At 37.5% G+C, this 21,328-nt stretch overlaps 3 protein-coding genes and 1 long non-coding RNA gene across 4 annotated transcripts in view; 3 read left to right on the forward strand and 1 right to left on the reverse strand.

Moving 5' to 3' along the window:
* The window catches only part of gpr174 (G protein-coupled receptor 174), a 2,787-nt gene extending 389 nt beyond the window's left edge, over positions 1-2,398 (forward strand). Inside the window, 9 exon segments of the mRNA XM_043257970.1 lie at positions 1,470-1,499; positions 1,502-1,547; positions 1,549-1,609; positions 1,612-1,690; positions 1,693-2,002; positions 2,004-2,034; positions 2,036-2,220; positions 2,222-2,310; positions 2,313-2,398. Coding sequence (XP_043113905.1) covers positions 1,470-1,499; positions 1,502-1,547; positions 1,549-1,609; positions 1,612-1,690; positions 1,693-2,002; positions 2,004-2,034; positions 2,036-2,220; positions 2,222-2,310; positions 2,313-2,398 — 917 coding nt within the window.
* A 5,335-nt stretch (positions 2,399-7,733) lies between these two features.
* Positions 7,734-12,242, reverse strand: commd5 (COMM domain containing 5). The gene is given in 9 exon segments (XM_043257971.1): positions 7,734-7,802; positions 7,805-7,840; positions 8,321-8,396; positions 9,914-9,965; positions 9,968-10,008; positions 10,078-10,128; positions 10,560-10,588; positions 10,919-11,074; positions 12,010-12,242. Coding segments are annotated over 9 exon segments (690 nt in total). The 5' UTR covers positions 12,193-12,242; the 3' UTR covers positions 7,734-7,736.
* Positions 12,243-14,973: 2,731 nt separating this feature from the next.
* On the forward strand, positions 14,974-17,150 carry fam199x (family with sequence similarity 199, X-linked). The gene is given in 4 exon segments (XM_043256485.1): positions 14,974-15,089; positions 16,051-16,188; positions 16,190-16,222; positions 16,865-17,150. Coding segments are annotated over 3 exon segments (435 nt in total). The 5' UTR covers positions 14,974-15,089; positions 16,051-16,057; the 3' UTR covers positions 17,136-17,150.
* Positions 17,151-17,825: 675 nt separating this feature from the next.
* On the forward strand, positions 17,826-18,233 carry LOC122357199. The gene is made up of 2 exons (XR_006252437.1): positions 17,826-17,872; positions 18,043-18,233. It is a non-coding gene; the product is annotated as an uncharacterized LOC122357199 (long non-coding RNA).
* The last annotated feature ends 3,095 nt before the right edge of the window (positions 18,234-21,328 follow it).

Consider the following 21,328-nt stretch of genomic DNA (forward strand, 5'->3'; position numbering starts at 1 on the left):
ACACAGAACCACAAGTCATTGAGAAAGAGAGGCGCTGTATCCAGATGCTTTTGTGTGTTGTATTGTGTGTTAATAGCCTTGTGAGAGAGAGAGAGTGAAGAACACAAGTATGCAGAATTACTGATACCTCCTCTGTGGGCTTAGCTGGAGGCAGAAACGCAAATTCTGTGTTCAGAATACCATATGTTTCCTATAGGATCAAAACATTATGAGGGATTGTGAACTGACTGATGTCTGACCAATTCTCACTATTAGCAAGCTGTAATAGCATACTTATTATTAATATTAGAAAACACATATTCTGTATGAACATATTCTACATCTACCCTATACCTAAACTAACTATTAATGAAGCAAGTTAAATCATTATTTTAATGGACATTAAGACTCCAGACAACAAAATAAAGTAACAGCCTTTACCCCTAAAGCGCTTTTACATGGTTATTGAGAAAATTGCATATATCTTCTCATATGAATCACTTTTAAAAATCATCTTTAACTAGAATTTTAAGAAATGCATATATAACTACATTCTTTGTTTTATTGAATTAGAATGACACTGTTCGAAGGCTACTGCTGGACAGAACAGAACAAGTTCATCTACAATCACACATATAACAGTTTCAGCGCAGAACATTACACTTAATTATGCATGTATTCATCCCAGGAATGGCTTCTTGTTGTCTTCATGCTTTCTGTAATACAGCACTTTAAGGAGATTTGCTCATTTGTCCATTGACCACCAAACAATTCACTTCTGATAGCACACTGGACTGATACTAAACCAACTTAAAGGGTTTATATAGAGTGGAAATATGAGGAGTTTTTATATATTGTGGCAACTGTAGCCTACACAAACAATAATTATGTGGACTACGAAGCACTTGACATTTATTTTAAAACATTGACTAAATAAAGTTTCAAAATCCAAATGCATCAAAAAATGATAGAAACAGAAAAATAGACACATCCACATGATCCTCAAATATGTATAAAGCAGCATAAATTGCCAGTACAACCAGATACAACAGTTTGAGTTTACAAACACATCTCAGTTTATGCAGTTCTGTTCATCTTCATTCAGTCTGGAGATTTTGTTGCTTGTGTGACTAAGATCGCCAACATTTGTTGTTCTTTTTGTAGTGATTGAGCCTCAGAAATGCGATGTCATGCACTGAGACTAATTTCATTTTCCTTCTTCGGCTGATGGTGTCCAGCTAGAACATCTGCTATTTTTTCTGAACGAAACATGAACTACTCTAAAGTGCGTCGCGTGTGGGAAGTAACAATGTCAGAGCCTATTTCTGGGATTTTCTCAAGAATCTTTCAAGTAACCCCAATTTGAGAAGCTATTTTAATGTTTCTGAAACACTTTGCCCATCTCAAACTCAGTGCTGCCTGACTGAACCTTTGTGGACTTGAGTTACGGAGGAAGATGAATGCTTGCATTAACATAATATGAGCACAAGACAACTCAATTAAAGAATATCAGCATCACATCTCATCTTCTACATGATCCTCATTCCGGGCTGATAAAGCAGCGTTCTGCCTCTGGGTTTTTTCTGCGCCTCGTGAAGAGGAGACAAAGAAGGCTGTGATATTCATGATCCAACCTGGCCGCCAGCTGATCTGCTGCAGGTGCTGCCGCTGCCTCTGCGCATTTACTACTATTTAAACAACTCCTGGCCTTTCGTGATGCTGCCTGCCTGCTCTGTTCTACCTGAATCGTCAATATATACGCCAGCATTTCTTTACAAGCTTGCATCAGTCAGCAAGGCTGCCGGCTCATCGGCATCAACCGCTGCGCTGAGACCACCAGAGACGGCGGGAGGCGTGGCCTGTGTTTGATCAGGTGGTTAAATGCATTGTGTCTGGGATGCCTTCCTTCCTCTTCTCAGAACAACCATCTCAAGCCAGCGTCAACTCAAACCTGCTGTGCCATGGAGCTGCCCGCCCAGCGCCCCGCTCAGTAAGCTGCTGGAGTGTCTCTGGTAGCGTTCGCGGGCAGCGGGCTTCCTCCTGCCGCTGGTCATGCGTGGTCACCTGCTGCGTGGCGGCAGCGACCAGTCTGCGGCAGAAGACCTGTGTTCTGCAGGACGACACAGAAGTGGCTCAGATGGTGCTGAGCTGCTTACTGTGTTCTGGTGTGTTTCGTGCCTATCATCACTTTCCCTTTGACGTCTTGGCCAAATCCAACTGCGGCTGTGGCTCTGCTTTTAAGATGCGTGCTCCACGTTCATCCGGTCACTTTGTGTCTAGCCAGTCTGAACTGCTGTCTGGACCGGTCATGCTACTTCACTGCCGATGAGTTCAGCGGCGTCTGTCTAGGCCAGATTTTCCAGAAAGCTTGCCGTTACAGCGCAGGGCCTCACTTTCTTCACAAAATGCTGCAGTCTAAACCAGACGGGAGGCGCAGGGACGTTGTTCTAAAGCCTTTCATACGGATATACTCCCAACATTTGTCATGTGAAATTCAGGAGAGATCTTCATTTCTGCTCTTGAAGATCCGGGAATGGGTGAAAGGACTTGCATTTAACCCTAAAACAGGAATATTGTAAAACATTATTATATCGAGGACATTTTTAACTTGGAATACATATTACGTATGTAATTTAATATTGTTACGATCAAAGCTGTATTTTGAGCTCCATTACTCCCAGTTCCTGCAGCTCCCACTTCTCTGAATTATTATCACAGCTTTGTGCTCAGTTCTCTTGAAATCAAATGTGCTTGCAGACTAGGGATGGGTGTATTGTGAAATATAATAATTACTGATGGCACTTTTTTAAAAAAGTATCAATACTCAAATAAAAACGTGGATACTTGGGTAGGTTTTATTTAGTGCTGTACTTCCCAAAAAGTGTCAAAAAAAGAAACCACTGAGTGCTATTGGGAACAGCAGCATACACACAATTGAAACCAAACTGAAATACATTAGTCCGTACATTCATTTAAATTGAATGTTAAATGTTTCCATTTATTTTGTTCTCATTCTGTAACTATATTGTCTATTTAAATTCATATGACGCTAGAGAATAAAAATATTGCATTTTATACCACGCAACAGCCTGTCACTGCAGACCCTAACGGAAATATAATACCTAATAAAATTGCAGTTAAGCGTATATTGAATGTAAAAATATAACGCTTAGTGGCTCATAATATCCCATTTTTGCATTAAATTACATCATTTAAAAGTTCAGTATTGATATGTGGCATATTGATGATACTAGCCTTTAAAAGTATTAGTATCATATTGGTACGGCCCATCTCTAGTGCAGGCATCTGAAAAGTGGCTTCTAGACGTAGAGATTGTGATTTGTGGCTGATGGCAGTATATGTGTCATGCAACACCGCCCGCCTCTGGTGCAAATCCTGGACCCTGATTCAAACATAAAAAAAAATGTAATTTCCACTTTAATAAAATTTTATAATTTTAAAGAAGATGTTTATATCAGTTCAGGTAGCCCATATTATGCTAATGTGTGTCTAAACTTTTTTCTCTAATAAGTTTAACATGTGCCGCGGTGGGTGCCGCGACTGCGGTCATACTGAGACGCTCTGACTGTCGTTTTTCTACAACGGAAGGAATTTGAGTTGGTTTTTACCATATATAGTGAAACTGTAGAAACATTCTTCCATCACTCAAATGACATTTCTTTTAAACAGATTTTGTGTGTGTGTTTGTACAAAGTTCCTTACTTATTACTTTTAATACATTGAATGCAATAAATAGTTCTGTTGTTTAAAAAAATACTTATATATTATGATGACTAGATGCTTGTAATTGTGACAGACCTCATCATTCCTATGACATGCAAGTTGTTTTTTTAAGAGTTATTTATATTAAAGAGCTTGCTTGAGGCTGAATTTATCAACATAGTACTGAAACATATTTTGCATGGCATATAGCAGTTAGTTTCAGTTCTTTCTGCCAAACGTGTTTGAATTCAGCAGAGTATTAAATGAGAAATGCAGTAGACATGCACTGTGAACTAGATTTGGTTAGCGCATTATTATTAGTGTTTGAATTAGTCTCATGGACCAAACTGCAGAGGAGATGACCATGAGCACAAACAGCTCCTGAAACACTGGTACACTGGCTAGGTCTTCATCCATCGAGGAAATGAATAAATAGAAATGAAGGTAGAATGGAATCACAGCAATAATGAGCGAACTGCATTATGAAATAAACTGCATATTAAAATATGAAATTTTAGTAACACTTTAGAATAGGGAACACTTATTCACTGTTAAATATGATTTCTTCCTCAATAAATTAAATGAATAGTTAGTAAGGTAGTTGTTAAGTTTACAAGTACTGGGTAGGATTAGAGACTACAAGGTTATGTAGAAGAAGGCATTAATATGTAGAATTTATTACTACTAACTGCTATTCTATAAATATGCCTACTAATAAGCAAGTAGTAAAGAGACCCTAAAATTAATTGTTACCAATGTTATTTCAAAGAAATGTTTTAAATATGAAGTAGAACTGCCAGCAAGTCACTGGCTGAATTTATCCCACAGATTCAAACTGCTGTAATGAACTGATGTATGAAATCAATATCACGTTAGTTCATGTTACTGATCATATTTACAAAATATCTTCATGAAGCATGATCTTATCCTAGACCTATACAATGTATTGTTGGATATTTCTAGAAATGTACCCTTGCTACATTTGACTTCCTTTGTGCTTTCAGGCTCGCAAATACAAAAAAAAAAATTGTGTTTTTCTTCTCTGTATATTTTTACATTTATGGAATTTTACGTAGCTTTGTACTTATTTATATTTAATCACAAATTAAGACAACATTCCTAATTCATCAGGCTAGCTCAGACAATGTTTCACTGCAAGTGTGTGTTGACAGTGTGCACACAACCACACAATAATGACCCAAATTAACCTGTTCATTTTAAATAAATAATAAGCAGTGCCCCAGAACAAGCCAATCACAGAATTTGTAAACTGTGATGTCACAGATTAAAAGCTCCACCTGCCACCACACAATCTGCCACGATTATCTTTACACTAGAGCATTTAAATGCATATTACGATCAGATGTGCTTCCTGCATGCAGTCTGACCTACAACGACATGACCAGCGCTCCAGAGAAGAGCAGCTCTCCAGCTCTCCAGCGTGATCGACCGATCCTGTCAAAGGATGCAACTACTAACTACATTAGTAGTAGTTACTGCCTTTAGTAGTGACTACACTGCCTGTGATGTTTCTGTTCGGTCACGGCCCTCCTGCCTCCAGCTCAAACTACAGCGTCAGTCGGGGCTAAACCACGGTCTACCAGGTCCAATCCACAACAGGGGAAACCACTGAGCGTTCGTCATCAAGTCAGACCTCTGCTCTTACACGCAGGACAACTACACATTTACTGGTTCTGGAGGCAGTGGTTGGTAAAACCTAATCCCATCTTCTCTAGGAAGTCTAAAAGTGTAGTAGTAACTGTTATTCTGAATGCTTTCCTCTTTTGACGTTAACGGATGCTGAACGACTACATATCAACACTATGTCCATAGAAAATAACCACCAAACTCCGTTCTCAGTTAGCACTCATCCCAGCAGCCCAGAGCACACATTTACACCAAGTGCTTATAACCTGATAAGAATCAGAGGACACTTAACTTCTAGAGATTATCATTGAATTGATTCCAGAGGCCGTCTCTGCATTTAATAACAAATTGTTTCTCTCTTCATTATACATCCCTGTCATTGTATTCTTCTACGATAATATACTGTACAGTGCTTTGATGCAACCTGTGTTGTTAAAAGCTTATAGAAATAAAAATTGATTGATTGATGATAGTGGAGGACAGCTTTTGTCATCCCTACAGGTCACTATAAGTATTTTGGTATCATCTTTGATTTTTAATGTCATAAAGTATTCAGAGGTTTCCTGCACAAGTTTGTACTAGTCTACATTGATGACATTTTGGTCTATTGCAAAATCTCTGGGAACAGAAAATTCAGAAAATTCAGATTCAGAAAATTTTATCAAATAAATTGTATTGTCCATCCTCTCAAGGATTTCCTTGAATCAGTGTTAAAAGTATTGTTTAAAAAGCATAAACCCCATAAATGTTATGCAAGCCTCATTTCAAGTGTTTCTCTATAGCGCTGAAACCTACAGATGTCCGAGTTCCACTTTCCATGCAGCTGATACTCAACTTCCATTGGCTCATCTGTGTTGAGGGAGGGGCTTAAGGTCGATTGAGTGGGAAGACCGAGACCCTGACTGCAACATTACAAATGCACTGGAGTAAAGAGAACAGAAACTCGTCCAAGAAATGTAATGAAGTTGCTAATATCTTTGATACTCTGTAAAATCACAAGGTAGCTCAACAAAACCTTAAAAATAGTAGGCAGAGCTCAGTTTAAGAATCCTAATCACAAAATGAAAGCAGTAAAGATGACACAAAGACCAACACCAACTATCCTGAGAGGGCTGTTGACCTCAATTTGCCTCAGAATAGAAACATTTTAGAAATATTTGATGATAATGATCTTTTAAAATCGTATCACCTTTATGGTTTGGAGGTTATCCCAACTCTAAATGTTCCTTTATATCCTTTTAACCAGTTAGACAAGAAGTACCAGCTGTTCTTTAAGCCATAATTATGTTTAAACACAGATTTAATTACCTGAACATATATACCATCTTGTTTTACTTAATGACACCTGCATTTTAAAATCTTTATTTGAAGCAGCAACATAACATTGCACTTTACAATATTTCCTATGAATAAATCTAACAAAGACCCCTCCCCTCTCCTCTCAGCCAATCACAGTGCGCATAGTTACTAAGCATGCTGACATCATCCATAACAACGGAGGTTAACCCCATACTCTTAGGACTTCTACATTTCTACATTTTCCTTGCTTAGTAAAATTTGTCTCAGCAGCTTTGTGAACAGGTTTAAGAGAAACATTTACTGCTAAGTAGGAAAGGTTTGTGAATACAGGCCCTGGTTTGTAACAAGCGTGTGTGTGTGACAGTTTCAAGGTGTGAAAACACAGCAGAAGCTGTGAACTGTGAATTACACCGTAGTTTTATGAGGAATGAAAGTCAGCAGCTCTAACTAAAACTCAGCCCCTTCAAAAAACCCCATGAAATCTACAATATCGATAACGTTTAATGAATTTAGAGCTGCTTTTTTATTAATTGAATGCAACTATTTAAAAAGACATTCTTTCATTGCTCTAGATATTTTACTGAATGAGCTACAAAAAAAAAAAAAGAATCGCTTGAGGTCTTAAAGTTGTCTCTCTTTGCTTTTCCTTCTCACGTCTTAGCTCTTCTTTGAACAAGGCTTTGTTTTAACATGGTGATTTCTCAGACTGCTGTACATAACATTAGCTGAACATTAGCTGAGTGTTAAAACACCCCAGTTTTCTCACATCACAGACGTGACTCAACGCATGCAGAGCAATACACTTACCACAAAACGTCTCTACTGCAGCACGCCTTCATGCCTCTACTGCGCAGCTGCACAAGGATTAAACAGACGCAAAACCACTGATCTTCAGAAAAAAGGCAACAGACATTTATTTTTACAACAAAAATGTGTTGACAAGACTTCAGCTTGGCAGACCAAGTACAACAGAAACAAGCGGTTAATAATGAATTCAGTGCAATTAATACCAAATATTAGAAAATTATAATCCAAATAAAAAAATCGATATATTGTCTTACAACAGAATATGATAATATATGATCTCTTCAGTCTTGTATTTTGAGAATACTCCTCTTCTCTATATCATTCATTTCCTTTAGAATTAGCGTAAACATTTGTGGCGAAGTTCCTGGAACTTGCCAACTGGAACCTAGAAGAAAGAAGAAAAGAAGAAAAGAGAGCTAGAAGAGTTCAGAAGACTTGTGCTACTTCTGGGCAATGGACAAGATGATGGTACATGAATGGATTGTATATTTTTAGGCCAACATTTTTATTTGTGCAAAGCACAAGACCTACATGTGTGTGTCAGAAACAGTAAGAGCGTGCTTGAATACTTAATGATTTGTGTACTTTTTGCAAAAGTAACAGAATACAGAAAATGGGCAGGTCTACTAAAACATTCAAACTATAAAAGCAAAGTTATTAATCAGAAAATGATACAAAGCTTGAAAGTAAAACTTAACTATTCTTTTTACAGCAGCTTTTCAATAAAAAAACAAAGCTGCTGAAAATATAGGCTCTTGTTTTTTTGAAATCTGTAAATACCAGCTAAACTGGGATCTGCATGTCTACTACACATCTCAGTTATTACTATATACTTTGAAATCAAATTGAATTAAATAAAGATTACCTCAAATTGATGCACTTGACCATCAGACAGTTTCATCTGCATGAGAATAGAGGGCTGCAAAGCTCGAGACAGCGAGCTAAAAACCACACAAACATCACTAATGATCAATCATATGATGCTCATGAAATACACACAGCTGCACAACTCAAGTGTAACTACAGGAGATCAAGACAAGCTTGAGTTTTGTGTTTGTGGAGTGATCAAGCATATCATTGCTTTCATGAGCTTTACTCTACGGCAGGGGTGTCCAAACTCGGTCCTGGAGGCCGGTGTCCTGCTAAAACACATATACTATGTCTGAAGAAGGCGTGATCAGCTGGATCAGGAGTGTCTAAACTCTGCAGGACCGAGCTTGACAGCCCGCGCTCTACGGTATTCATTGATAAAGAATTGAAGCGGTTTTCTTTTGATGCGTGAGACTTCTGGTTGCTGACCTTCTGGTAGAGAAATAAGGAGAATAAATCAATTAAACAGTCTGCACTACAAACTGCTGGGTTCATAATTTAGATAATTAATTAAAATAACACGGTAAGACAAAAGCAGAAAAAACAGCTGTTAACATACAGCTAAAAATGCTGGGAGCAAAAGGAAAGAAACCAATGGAATTAAATTACATTCATAAATGAATGATTTAACTGGAAAAATAAGACAATTACTTAGGAAGCTAATAAACTGCTTACTAGTTAACATCTGAAAGGTTACCTACTGAACAAATAAACAGCATTCACAAGCTCTCTCTCTCTCTTTATTTTCTATTTTGGGAAAAATTTGTCCTCAGTCAACATCAGAAGGTTGGAGAACCCTGGGATTTTTTTTAAGGAACCCTGGTGTATTTTATGAAGAAAATTGTATTTATGCAAACTAACTGCATTACTATTTACTAACGCAGCAAATGAGCCCTTGAGCACTTTTAAGATTTCCCCTGGTTTCACAGACAAGGCTGAAGAATAGTCCCACACCAACTTGAACGAATAGAAATAATACCACATGGCGGGTAGGACAGTGTCTACAGTGCCATATTACACGTTTACTGTATAAAGCATCATTTACAATTTATATGCAAATGTTCACAAAACACAAAAGCTTTATAAAATGATACATTTTACAAGCCTTTTTAAAGAAAATATTATTATTATGAATCTTTAACAATTTATTATCAATAAATTATGAACTCAGTTAAATTAGGGGTGTACAATATTGACAAAAATAAAATATATCTGTAATCATTTTTTTGTGATTTTATCAATAACAATGACGCTTTTTGATATTCTTCATTTTCTGTGTGGTCAGTTCACAGAAGTAAATTAATCTATGCCACTAAGTTTATGTTTTAAATACCGTTAAGACATTTTTTCTTTTTATTATCAAATCCTTGCATTTGGGCTGTTACCAAACTAAAGGAATGGAGTAACAAGACTGATCTCGGTACAGCGTTCTTGGTTCTTGTACAATGTAAGGCTTTTTAAAGACTCCTGAAAGAAATCCTGCTCTAATCCACTAGCTTGATAAGCAGCAAAAGAGAAACAAAAAAAGGAAGACATTCGAATTCTGAGATCAGCATGTGTCTATTTAAATCGATCATTAATAGTGTACCTTGTGGAAATGGCAACATCGACTCTCCATTTAAAGTCCTGGATCTTGGCAGGGTCGGGCCTTGATGTGTGCCGCTGATATTCACAGAGGTTTGTCTGCAGAAGCACTGAGAAATGAGCTGATGTACAGGATCACAGGCGGCAGAAAGGAGGCTTGAATCATACCTGTTTCCAAACACAGCACTGGACATGTCTGCAATGAATTCCTCAGGGACCCTGGGGACACATATCACCATCATCTGATTTATAAATGATAAGAGAGTACCAATGTGTGTATTGTATGGCTCACGGTCATTTTTCCAAACCATAGTGATCATCCCTAACCCCTTCTCAGTGGAGACTTTATTTAGAATGCACTTGTCAGTCATTAGTTTTTATATATTAGCATCTTTTAAAAACATTTTCAAATATAAAATGTTTGTATATTTGCAACAGACTTTACTGACATCAAATCCCGTTGTCATGGGAACATCCCAGCTGAAGATAGCAAAGGAAGAAATGAAGAAACACATGCTCTGTTCACTCTAAAGTCTCCACTAAGAAGGGGATAGTGACCATGAATCGTTCAATACATGATATGCAAATTGTTACACCCCTAATAAATGATTAAGTCTTTGAAAAAAAAACGCCAAAAAAACCTTCCCTACCGAAGCGCTCGCAGATCCTCGTTAAAAACCTGAAAGAGAATTCAGATTAGTTCTGGAGACTTAGACTTACAGCTATCATGAGAAAAGTCACACAGTCTTAGAAATGAATAACTAAATCATTATGAACTAATCTGATAATCAATGCATGAAGATTGATTTTTATATACACTTTAAAAAGCCTGATCAAAAGAACAAATAATTTATTCATGCATCTGATAAATGACAGGAATAGGGTGCGTTTGACTACTTTCAGCCATCAGATGGCACAAAAACTCAGCTTTTCAAGAATTTCCAGTGATGAACCTTTATAAAGCGCTTCTGTCTCAGAGTCAAAGGTCTGATGTGAGAAAGCTTTTAACCTCTTGTCTTAGAGACGGCAGACACAGAGCTTCTTTGAGAAGAGCATACAGCCCAGCCACGGCGTGGTTAAAGCTGTCTTCTGAGATCACGCTGCTCTCTGAGATCAGTCTCACAGTCTCACAGCAGTCCAGACCGTCCACGGCCTTCCAGCACGGCTGTGACAGGACAGAAAGATCACACGGAGATGGATGAACACTTTCCCTGAGTCATTACATCTTTTTTTTTTTTACACAAAACTTTTTGTATGACAATTTGCTTATTCTCATTGATCTCATTAATGCTTTACATTATTTATTGAAGGGTTGTTCACCCAAAAATGAAACTCTATAGGAAATGTAGGAGCAAACAAAACAATGCTTCTTAGTTTAGCAAAAGAAAACCAGTCTCCTCTTTCTTTACCAAGCCTTGCTTTGTGCTTCTAATTCATTAATTACACAAAGCGCCTTATGTTTAACTTCAGTCAGCGGGATGTTTTATTACAGACGAGGGTGTTTTATTTGAAGTCTATACAGCAAACACGGTTTATCTTCATGGAAGGCTTGGAGGATCTGAGAAGTTTTTAATATTTGGATTAAATCAGAAAAAAGAAAGAAAAGTCACATACACTTAGGATGTGCTTCAAAGGCGACTAAAACACTAAAAAACTCATTTTCATTTTTGGATGAACTAACCCTTTAAACTGTCTGTCTTCCCTAAAGATAAAAACTTGTTATTTATACAGATTATTTTATTTTAAACAGAGTAAACCATATTAAACTCTTGTTAATTTTTCAGTCAGTGTAAAACACTTTCAGAACCATTACTTTTTCTGTAACGTTGAAATGAACATTATATTGAGCAGCAACAAATTATTTTATGAAAATGAATTGAAGAAAAGGTAAACTCTTCTGAAGAGATTTGTATCAGTACAAACAATATCAGTTTGTATTTTGTTGCTTCACCAATGTTCAGTCATATTTTTTTCTGCAATCGGATTATGTGAGCAGTGAAAAAGAAAGTAATGTTTCTTCTGCATTACCATGGTTTCATCAACAACAACAACAACAACACTGCTTTTTTAAAAAAAAAAACTCCTAAACAACTTGTAAACATTACGCAAACAGCTTGTATGAAAGTGCCTTCTATTCCCAATATTTAATAAAAGCTGCAGGTTAGTGGGCTGACCGCTCAGCATCTGTGTGAACGTGTCTCTGTCCAGACTCTTTAGATGCTTGGCCAGCTGCTCCACTTCTGCAGGAACTCTTCCTCCAAACAAACTCACGGAGTCCGCCATCTTGTCCTGAGCCTCCTCCTGACGTCACAGCGCTCTTCTTCTACGCTGTTCTCCGGCGGCGGACTCAGTGGCGCTGCGCCTCCTGCTGGAGAGAAAGAACAATAACCTCAGCCCCAATATGCTTATGAAATCTGCTCAATAGCCTTTGACCTTATTTCTAGTCTGAATTTATTTGAATACTACTCCCTCATCATTTTGTTTCCGGTGTACTTCAGTATATCTCAAGACAAGGCATCTCTACATGCGTTGCACTCTTCAGTTCAATCATTCATCTGAAACTATGAATCATTTCTCTGAAGTTTATATGTTTCCTTAACAGTCTGTCCTAATAATGTGTTGTAAATACAAACACAGCTCCACATCAGGTTTCTTTCTCTCATAGACAGTGTTTGATTTCGGGATATCTCTTATTCCAGATGTTGTAAAACCCAATTAATTAAATGGGTTCATGATATAATAGACCTGGTATAAGGAGAAAAAATGTTGCGATGCAGTTTATTCTGAACACAAGGAGAGCGTTTGATGGGATTCCCACGGGATCCAGTTATAGAGCGTTTCAACCATAGACGTCATTTTGTTTATCCAGACAAGACTGCTTTAAAAACAGATGGAGGAGCTGTAACAGTAACATGTGCATTCATCAGCTGATTTCAGAGGTCTGTGATCGACTCCCGGTATTTAGGCAGGCTTGGACAATTATTCATTGTGATTTGCTTCTTTGCTGGATTATTGTTGTTTCTTAGCCAGTCCTGCTGTAAGTCTGCTCCAGTCTTAAGAACTTCACTTTTTCAAGCAAAGAAACAAAAGAAGTGATCTCCTTAAACACACAGCACAAGATAGAGATAAGATCAACTGGCCAAAATTAAACAGTATCTGCATTTGGCTCCAAATTTAAGAATAACTTGTATAGATCAAGATAATCTGATATTTGAGCCAAACCCTTCTTTGATTCTATTAATCAAAATAAATATTTTATTTGAAGATAAAGAAGCTTGTGATGGTGATATCTCAGTCAGAAATTCTACTGGCAATTAAGAGTTTAAAAATAAAAGTCCAGGTAGTGATGGTCTGTATAAGACTTCCTGCAAGCATGACACCAGAGATCATCTCCTGAAACCAAACCCAATACAACAGGATCACCTTCTTAAAGAACCTTCTAAAACCATAGCTTTAGTTGAAATGAAACAATGAAAGATGTTCTGAAGCGCAATTATTGATGAAGCACTATCACATTACAAATAATAGAAGAGTAGTCTTCTCCTAGATCATGACCATCTCGTCACTAATAACAGTTTCCTGCTTTTTTTAGACTTTTACAAAGCTTTTGATTCCTGGAGCATACATTTATATTTCAAGCTCTTATTAAATCTGGGTTTGGAGATTATTAGTGTGAAGCTATCAGGATATTATACAGAAACAATAATAACAATAATATTAAAATAAACTTGTCAAGATTCAGTTTGTCAGGTGGAGTAAGACAAGGCTGTCCTATATCTCTATATGTATTTGTACCTGCCTCTCAATTTAAAGTAAAGTACAAGCTATACAAAGTATTATTAGCCAGTTAGCTGGCGACACGACTTTATTTCTGAGTGATGCCTTTGAATGAATGAATCCTTTGAGATTGATTGAGTCCTTTTCTGTCTAAATATCAGCAAATGTGAATGAATGTCTATTAAACGCCGTGATGTTCCTTCTATATATATATAACAGACTTAGGAATTTTAATTAATAAAGACCAGAAAACAAGAAAAGTAAATTTTGACCCTTTAATAGTGAAAATTGTGCTCTAAAGCCGAAGGACTGTCTCGATGCAGCTCTTTTGTGAAAAATGTAACTCATTATATTATATTACATCAGTTTTAATGAATACGACTCATTTTTGATTTGATTTCTTAGACTTTACTACCTTAAACAACACTTTTAAAATAACCTGAGTATGTTTATCTTCAACTATATTTTCTCTAAAGTTGGTGAATTTTCTACTGCTTTGTAATGATCATGTTTCCAAGATCCTTCTCATTTTCATAAGCAGATGCTCTTTGTATGGTCCCTCTTATACAAGCATACCTTTCCTCCCTTACCGATATTATTTATGGAATAATCTGAATATTCTGTATGAGAATAAATCTGGTTTGAAAACACTCTTTGTAGTTTTTAGCTCTTTAACTCACAAAGCAGACTTTCCCCTGGCCATGTACTCTGTCTTTAACTGACTCAATGACTGGAAATGGGTGCTTTTCTGTAGACCAACTAAGAAATAACTATAAAATCAGAGCTCTCTTCCAGAAAGAGATAACAACGATTCCTTATGTAATTACATACTGGAATAATATTGTGGAGAATATATCTTGGGAGAAAGTATGGACTTTGCCTCAGAAGTATCTCCTTATCAATAAAATAAAGGAGATAGCTTTTAAACTGATGTTCGCAAATGTTGCCCCACTTTTGAAAAGAAGTCTGATATTGAAGTGAACTGCAGTTTTCTGTGATTCATTTATTTTCACATCTTATTTTGTGAGTGACTTTTATTTTTGTTTTAAAGATGTTTTCTTTGGATTGTATGACTGTTCAAATGAAAATACAGGAAAATATTACATTCACATTCATAAACAAAGACAATGGAGGTTTAGAGCCAGTAAACCTTTGTTTAAAGTTGAATTGGATGAATATTTGTTATTGAATAATAATAATAATAATAATAATAATAATAATAATAATAATAAGGAAGAAGCATCTCGCGATAGATGGCAAACTGCGCGCAGTCACGTGACGCGCCACAAAACCACAGAAGAAGAGAAGACGTCAGCTGGGGCGTTGACGTCAGCAGCGGAAGGAGATTGAGAGCCGATGTTTTCGCTGCTCAAAATAAACCCCTAAAACAGATCAGAAGACAGGTATGTGTGAAACATAGACGCTAATATGACAGCTCCTCGGTGATTAGCGCGCGCAGACAGCCGTTCAACGGGTTCGGCCACGAGTTTACTAATCGCTAATCGCTGCTGTCAGTAGATCCGAGCTACTAAAATAAGGAATAAACAAAAGAAATATCGGTAACGTTTACGTTATGTATTATGTTCCGATTAAGTGAACGACGTGGGTTACTGATTCTTCAACAGATCGTGAGCTTTAGTGGGATCAGATGAAGAGGTCCAGGCCTGCTGTCTGTTTACATGAGGCCCTCACTCTTCTCTCTTTAGCTTTGGATTTTATAGAATAAAGGCTCGAATGTAGGTGTCATATGTGCTTTATATATATTATATTGCAATGGTAGGAAATATTTTTTTTTTTTTTATAAAACACGACCATTACCTAATATCATAATGATTTTGGTATAAAATTATTGTTGGCTATTTTGTTACAAACATGTTACTGTGTTATTAATGACTAGTACTGTTTCTTACATAACATCTTTGGCTTTATTATCAGTATTGTATCTAATCAATTATTGGGCTGACACAACATCCACATCAAATATTCCATTATTTAAATGTATTAATTAGCAGCCAGTGGGATTTATTTTTAGTTTCACGGTTATGGCAAGCACATTTACAATCTTTAACAATGTGTAATGGATGCATTCTATATACAAATAGTGCAAAAATAAGTTTTGCTGTTATTTGATCCATTTTTGTTTAATGGTGAAAAACAATTTTTGAAATTAGCAAAGGTCAGTGTCACAAATAATGAAGATTTCAGGCCAATTTCAGCATTGGAGAGAATGAAACTCCATTACTAACTACTTTAGATACCTTGTGCCATAAAAACACCTTTTCCCACAGTTTAAAAGTAAAGAGAGAGAGAGAGGTTTTCCAGGTACAGGAACAGGTCGTTTCTGATGCGGTCTGTTGTGTGCAGCTTCCAGATGTCTGAGGACGTCTACGAGAAGTTCCTGGCTCCAGAAGAGCCGTTCCCGCTGCTGTCTCAGAGAGGGAACTTCAGTGAAGATGCCACGCTGGACGTCAGTGACTTCGGCTGTCAGCTGTCCTCGTGTCACGGACAGACCCGCTTCACGCTTCCACAGCAGCAGGTCTGCTTATTCACTTAACTCTATTAAAGTGCCTTTCAAATGATGTACGGTTTGTTGGAATTGGACGAAAAAATGACTGAGCCGCACCAGTTTGAAGTCAATTTAGAGAATAACTGATTGAAAGTTTTCTGAAGGTTCCAAAGCAAAATCACAGATGCAAAAATAAGTGTTAGAAAGAAACCTAGAAACTATTACCTACTTGAAGGAAAAAAAAGAATTTGCCTCTAAATTATAAGCATTCAAGTAAGAAAAACTAATAATAAAGTGTAAAAATCAATTGAAAGAAATTGCTCCAAAAGCAGTTGAATCAAGCAGTGAGTGATTACCTACTTGTTTTTACCATGTGATTAACATTAAAGGTCCTATGTTGATTTATTTTGTGATTTATGTAAAACAACAAACTAATGATTTATATATAAATCATGTGTTTATTGCATATGCAGTGTTGTGATTAGCTGGACTAGTGACTAGTTGTAGCTGAAATATAATAACCTTGCTGTCATCATGCTTATTCTGCCTGGCTGGCTCTGATGAAGCACGCAGTGTGTGTGTGTGTGTGTGTGTGTGTGTGTGTGTGTGTGTGTGTGTGTGTGTGTGTGGGGAGGTCTGTGCTGCTGGACAGTGATCTGTGTGTGGTTTTAGGTGGAACCTGACCTCGTGTGGCACCAGCGTGGCCAGCTCCGAGTGCAGTGAGGAGCTCTTCTCCTCTGTGTCTGTGGGCGATCAGGGCGACTGCTACTCGCTGCTGGATGAGCAGGAGCTGGCCTCCTTCGACCTGTTCCCCGAGGGCAGCGTCTGCAGCGACGTGTCCTCCTCCATCAGCACTTACTGGGACTGGTCTGACAGCGAGTTCGAGTGGCAGGTGAGCGGTCAGCTGGGGATCACTCGGCTCAAGCTGTTTGATGGACTGTAGATTAGAGATGGAACCTTTACCAGTTTGATGATAAAGCATGATCAGATTCCCCACTGTTGGTTTTTACCGTGTCACATTTTAAGTGAAAATGCTCGGGAGAAAGAAAGAAAGTGCTAGTGCACTTCAAATAATATGAAGATTATGCGTTAACAGATAAGCCATATTAGTGATTGTTAATGGTATTGCTAATATCCACATAACTGACAGCATTACCTGTTTAAGTTTGTTCAAGTTGTGCATGAAAGACACTGCTTTTGTGCACTTTTACTAAATGCACATCTCTGTGTTTGAAACCTGAAATATGACATTTACTATTTTATGAAACCTTTTGTACATGCTATTAGATAAACTGTCGTCAGTCATGTTGATTAGCCAGCATTGGTGATGTTATTGTTTTAGTGTTAAGGTAAACAAAAAGTAATTTTTATTGTTTGCTGATTTTAGATATAAAACCTGGTAAAGGGATTTGTCTCTGAGCTTTTTGAATAATTCCAGCACACTTTTAAAGTACCATGATAATACGGATAATGTTTTGTCACCTCTGATCGTGATGATCAAGTGTATTACGTTTAATCTCTTTTCCAGTTACCCGAAGTGATATAGCCAGCGGCAGCGGCGTTCTCTCGACATCATTCCCAGCGTGCCCAGTTCACCCTGTCTCGCCACCAAAAGAAAAAACAAACCGCTTTTGAAACCTGGACGAGCTGCCCTGGAGCGCCATGACAAATGATGAACAGGTCTGAATACATTTCACTTCTATCACTTTACTTAGTGAAACTTTGACTGCTTTATGATGGATGAAAAGGAAAAGGAAGCAGTCTCACAGCATTTACTTGTTGTTTAGTTTCATTGCAGTGAAGTCTTTTGTTGTCTGTGTGAGCTCATTTTGATGCTTTTTGTTTTTCAGGTGGAATATATTGAATATTTAAGTCGAAAAGTAAGCACAGAGATGGGACTTCGGGAGCAGCTTGACATCATAAAATAATCGACCGAGTGCACAGATTCTGCCAACAGACAGTGAATTCATCATCGAGCTCAACTGCCTCACAGGCGAAAAAACTCAAACAGGTGATAAATTACACTCAATACCTTCTCATACATTACAGCATTGCCCTGTTATTAGCAAACTGCGTGTAATATGTTACACAACTTTTTAAAACATATTCTAAAAGATACCACAAAATAATAGCCCTTTTTGGATGTTTGCTGTCACAGATTTTATAGTCTGTTCATCACCCCACAGAGGAGCATTAGCATTCAACGGCTTGCTGTAAACAGAACTGATTTTGACAGCGTAACGTTGAGAAATTTTAATCGAAGTATGTGATAGACTTAATTTTGACCTAAAGAACCACATCAACTTGTGGTAAGTGGGCATTCCTTTTAACTGCAAGGTATTACACTTACCTTAAGTGTTAACAGAGAAGAACTGAGAAAGAAACTCATAACATAAGGTATCAAAATGTGGATTCTGTTTGCATCGTGGGACTTAAATTTGAAGAGGTGAACTTTGAAACTGTGCAAAAGCTGTGTTTTCCAGTGATTGATTTGGTGTCTCCAATTGCTGCAGGTGAGGAGCTACATCCGTGAGCATGGCCCGCGGCAGCGCAGCGTGAAGAGGAGCATGGCAAGCAGCGTCAGCGCTCATAGCAGCAATGCGCCAGCATGTCGAGCAGCGCCAGCAGCAGCAGCGCCTCCACCGCATCCAGCATCAGCCGTGCTCACAGTGATGAAACCTGGCCTCTGCCGCCGAAAGGATACGAGACTCAAGGTGCTCCTAAGAAACCACAGCGCAGTGATCCGTCTCCGTCTCAAACACACAGCACAGTAAATTCTCACTAGAATGACAAGAAGTCTAACTAAAATTCTAAAAGGCATTCAGAAGAAACTGGTGAGGCGAGAGAGACTGACTAACACTGTCAGCTTCACTTATGCACTGACAGAATTTATTTAAAACAATCATATTCCTTTAAGATGTTTTCAAACATATCAATGGTGCCATTAACAAAGGGGTCTTATGGTCATGCTAATACTCCACATGCTAATAACTGCTTCAGTTGATCTCTCTTTGTGTCTGTCTAATGAAGGGAATGGCGGCGGCATCTGGAGAAAGTTAAAAACTAGAAAACTAGTTTAGGAAGGTTTAAGCTGGACTGAGGCACTGACTGTTGGCTGTGGTGTTTTCCAGAAACGCTCCAAGCAGAGGAAGCTGCAGCAGAAGGCCTTGCATAGCGTCAGCTGAAAGAGCAGAGACAGGCTCGCAAAGGAGAGACTGAGCGGCCTGTTCCTGAACGAGGAGGTGCTGTCTCTCAGAGTGACTGAGGAGGAGGACCACTGCGACGACCTGGACGTGCTGATGTGACCCCAGTGAACCCTTCAGTGTTCCTTCTACGCTAGACCCGTCAGCATCATCACAAACACAGCAGGGCCTGCGGAGTCTCAGAGCACTGATCCCATGAACCAAGTATTAAAATACGTGTAGACTAACGTACATCAAAAACACTAATAGCTGTCTGATGCGGCTGTAGAAAGACACGGACCCCTGCCTCCACGAGGTGTTTGGACATCATTCACACGGGGAACCAAATGTCAGCAACGTTTCACAATAGCAAAAAAAAAACAAAAAACATACATAGCCAAATCAAGAATTATCCAGACACCTTCACAAATTCTCCCATTGTGTCATGGTTTATTCACTATAGTTAAAAAAAATGGTATTAAAATATGAGAAGAACTTTGAGTTAACCCTCTGAGGTTCTGGGGCCCTGGTTTTGACAGGTCTTGTAAAAAAAAACAAAAACCGATAATAATGGCTAAATTCTGATAACCATATTTAGCAAAAACTGGGCTTCAATAATATGAGAACACCCTGAAAGTACATGCTTGTGTTTTTGAGAAAACAATGTTTATGCATGGTTAGTTAAAAAAAGTTAATAATGCCATTAAAACTCACACAGAGGACTGGTTCACTATTTGGTTATCAGCTGTTAAATTTGGTACACAAATAAATAATACTAATTTAGCTAATACTAATTAAGCAATTCTTAATTTTGTTCATTCTGTGGTGGAAAAAGATCTCATTAGCAGTTAAAGCAAAACAAAGTGTGGACTGATAAGTGTCCTGCACCCACTAGTAAAAATATATATAAAGAATTATGTTTGGTGTCTGAATAATTTTTGGTTTGACTGTTTTTTTATTACAATCTTCATTAGAAAAAAATAATTAAGTATAAAACTATAATAGTATCACGATATGCAAATTTAAAACCTACTTGGTATTAAACATTCAGTAGAAAGACATAAATATGTTGTACTCTAACCGAAAGACACCTTTCTTAAACAGCGCAGATAAATTAGCAGGATGTCGGCATTAAAGCATAACATCCCAAATAATGCAAGCCCCGACACACTCTTCAGTAGCATTGAAAGGACAGAGAAGGTGTGTGTGTTTCATCATGGTGTACACTGACATCTTCATTGATCATTTGTCCATAATATGTACATAAATTGTGTAAATGTTTGTTGAACTCAGGCATAGAGGGAACACTGACAGCTAAAGTCATCTTCTCCGTTGTGTCTCTGCTTTACGTTGATTTGAAATGTCATGAATTCATGTTTTGGAACTTTTGGACATTCAAATTTCATATAAAAAAATCTATACACAATACCTTTAGACGTGTTCATTGACCTAATATTACAGAAAATATCACTTGTGCTCTCTAGGCAAATTGGAGGAAATAATGTTTCATAATTCTTATTGTGATTTATATTTATATAATGTGTTTAAGAGTGGAAGTGAGGGGAGTCGTTTTAGTGTTAAAATGACACGCATTCATCTTACATGTTTTGTTTAGGTCAGAATTTGCAAGCAAAACCCATTTTTTTGTTAATCTTGTATCGTTATTTAAGCTTTCTTTATAAATTTAAGCTTTGTTTTATTGCAGATGTACAATTTGAACAATTCCTTATGTTTAGCTGCAAAATGTCTGAACGTATTTTATTTTCACCATTTGTAAGACAACTACATAGATATTTTGAGTCAGACATAAATGTAAATGTATAAGTGAAGTATGACTTAACTGCTTTGCTGAAATGTCTGAATATTCTTAACTGAATAAAATCAAAAGTATGACATGGATGAGATGTGAAATATATTGAACGTCAGACTAGCTTTGTGTCAGTTAATCATATCC

The sequence above is a fragment of the Puntigrus tetrazona genome, chromosome 14 (genome assembly GCF_018831695.1).
Source record: "Puntigrus tetrazona isolate hp1 chromosome 14, ASM1883169v1, whole genome shotgun sequence".
NCBI lineage: Eukaryota > Metazoa > Chordata > Actinopteri > Cypriniformes > Cyprinidae > Puntigrus > Puntigrus tetrazona.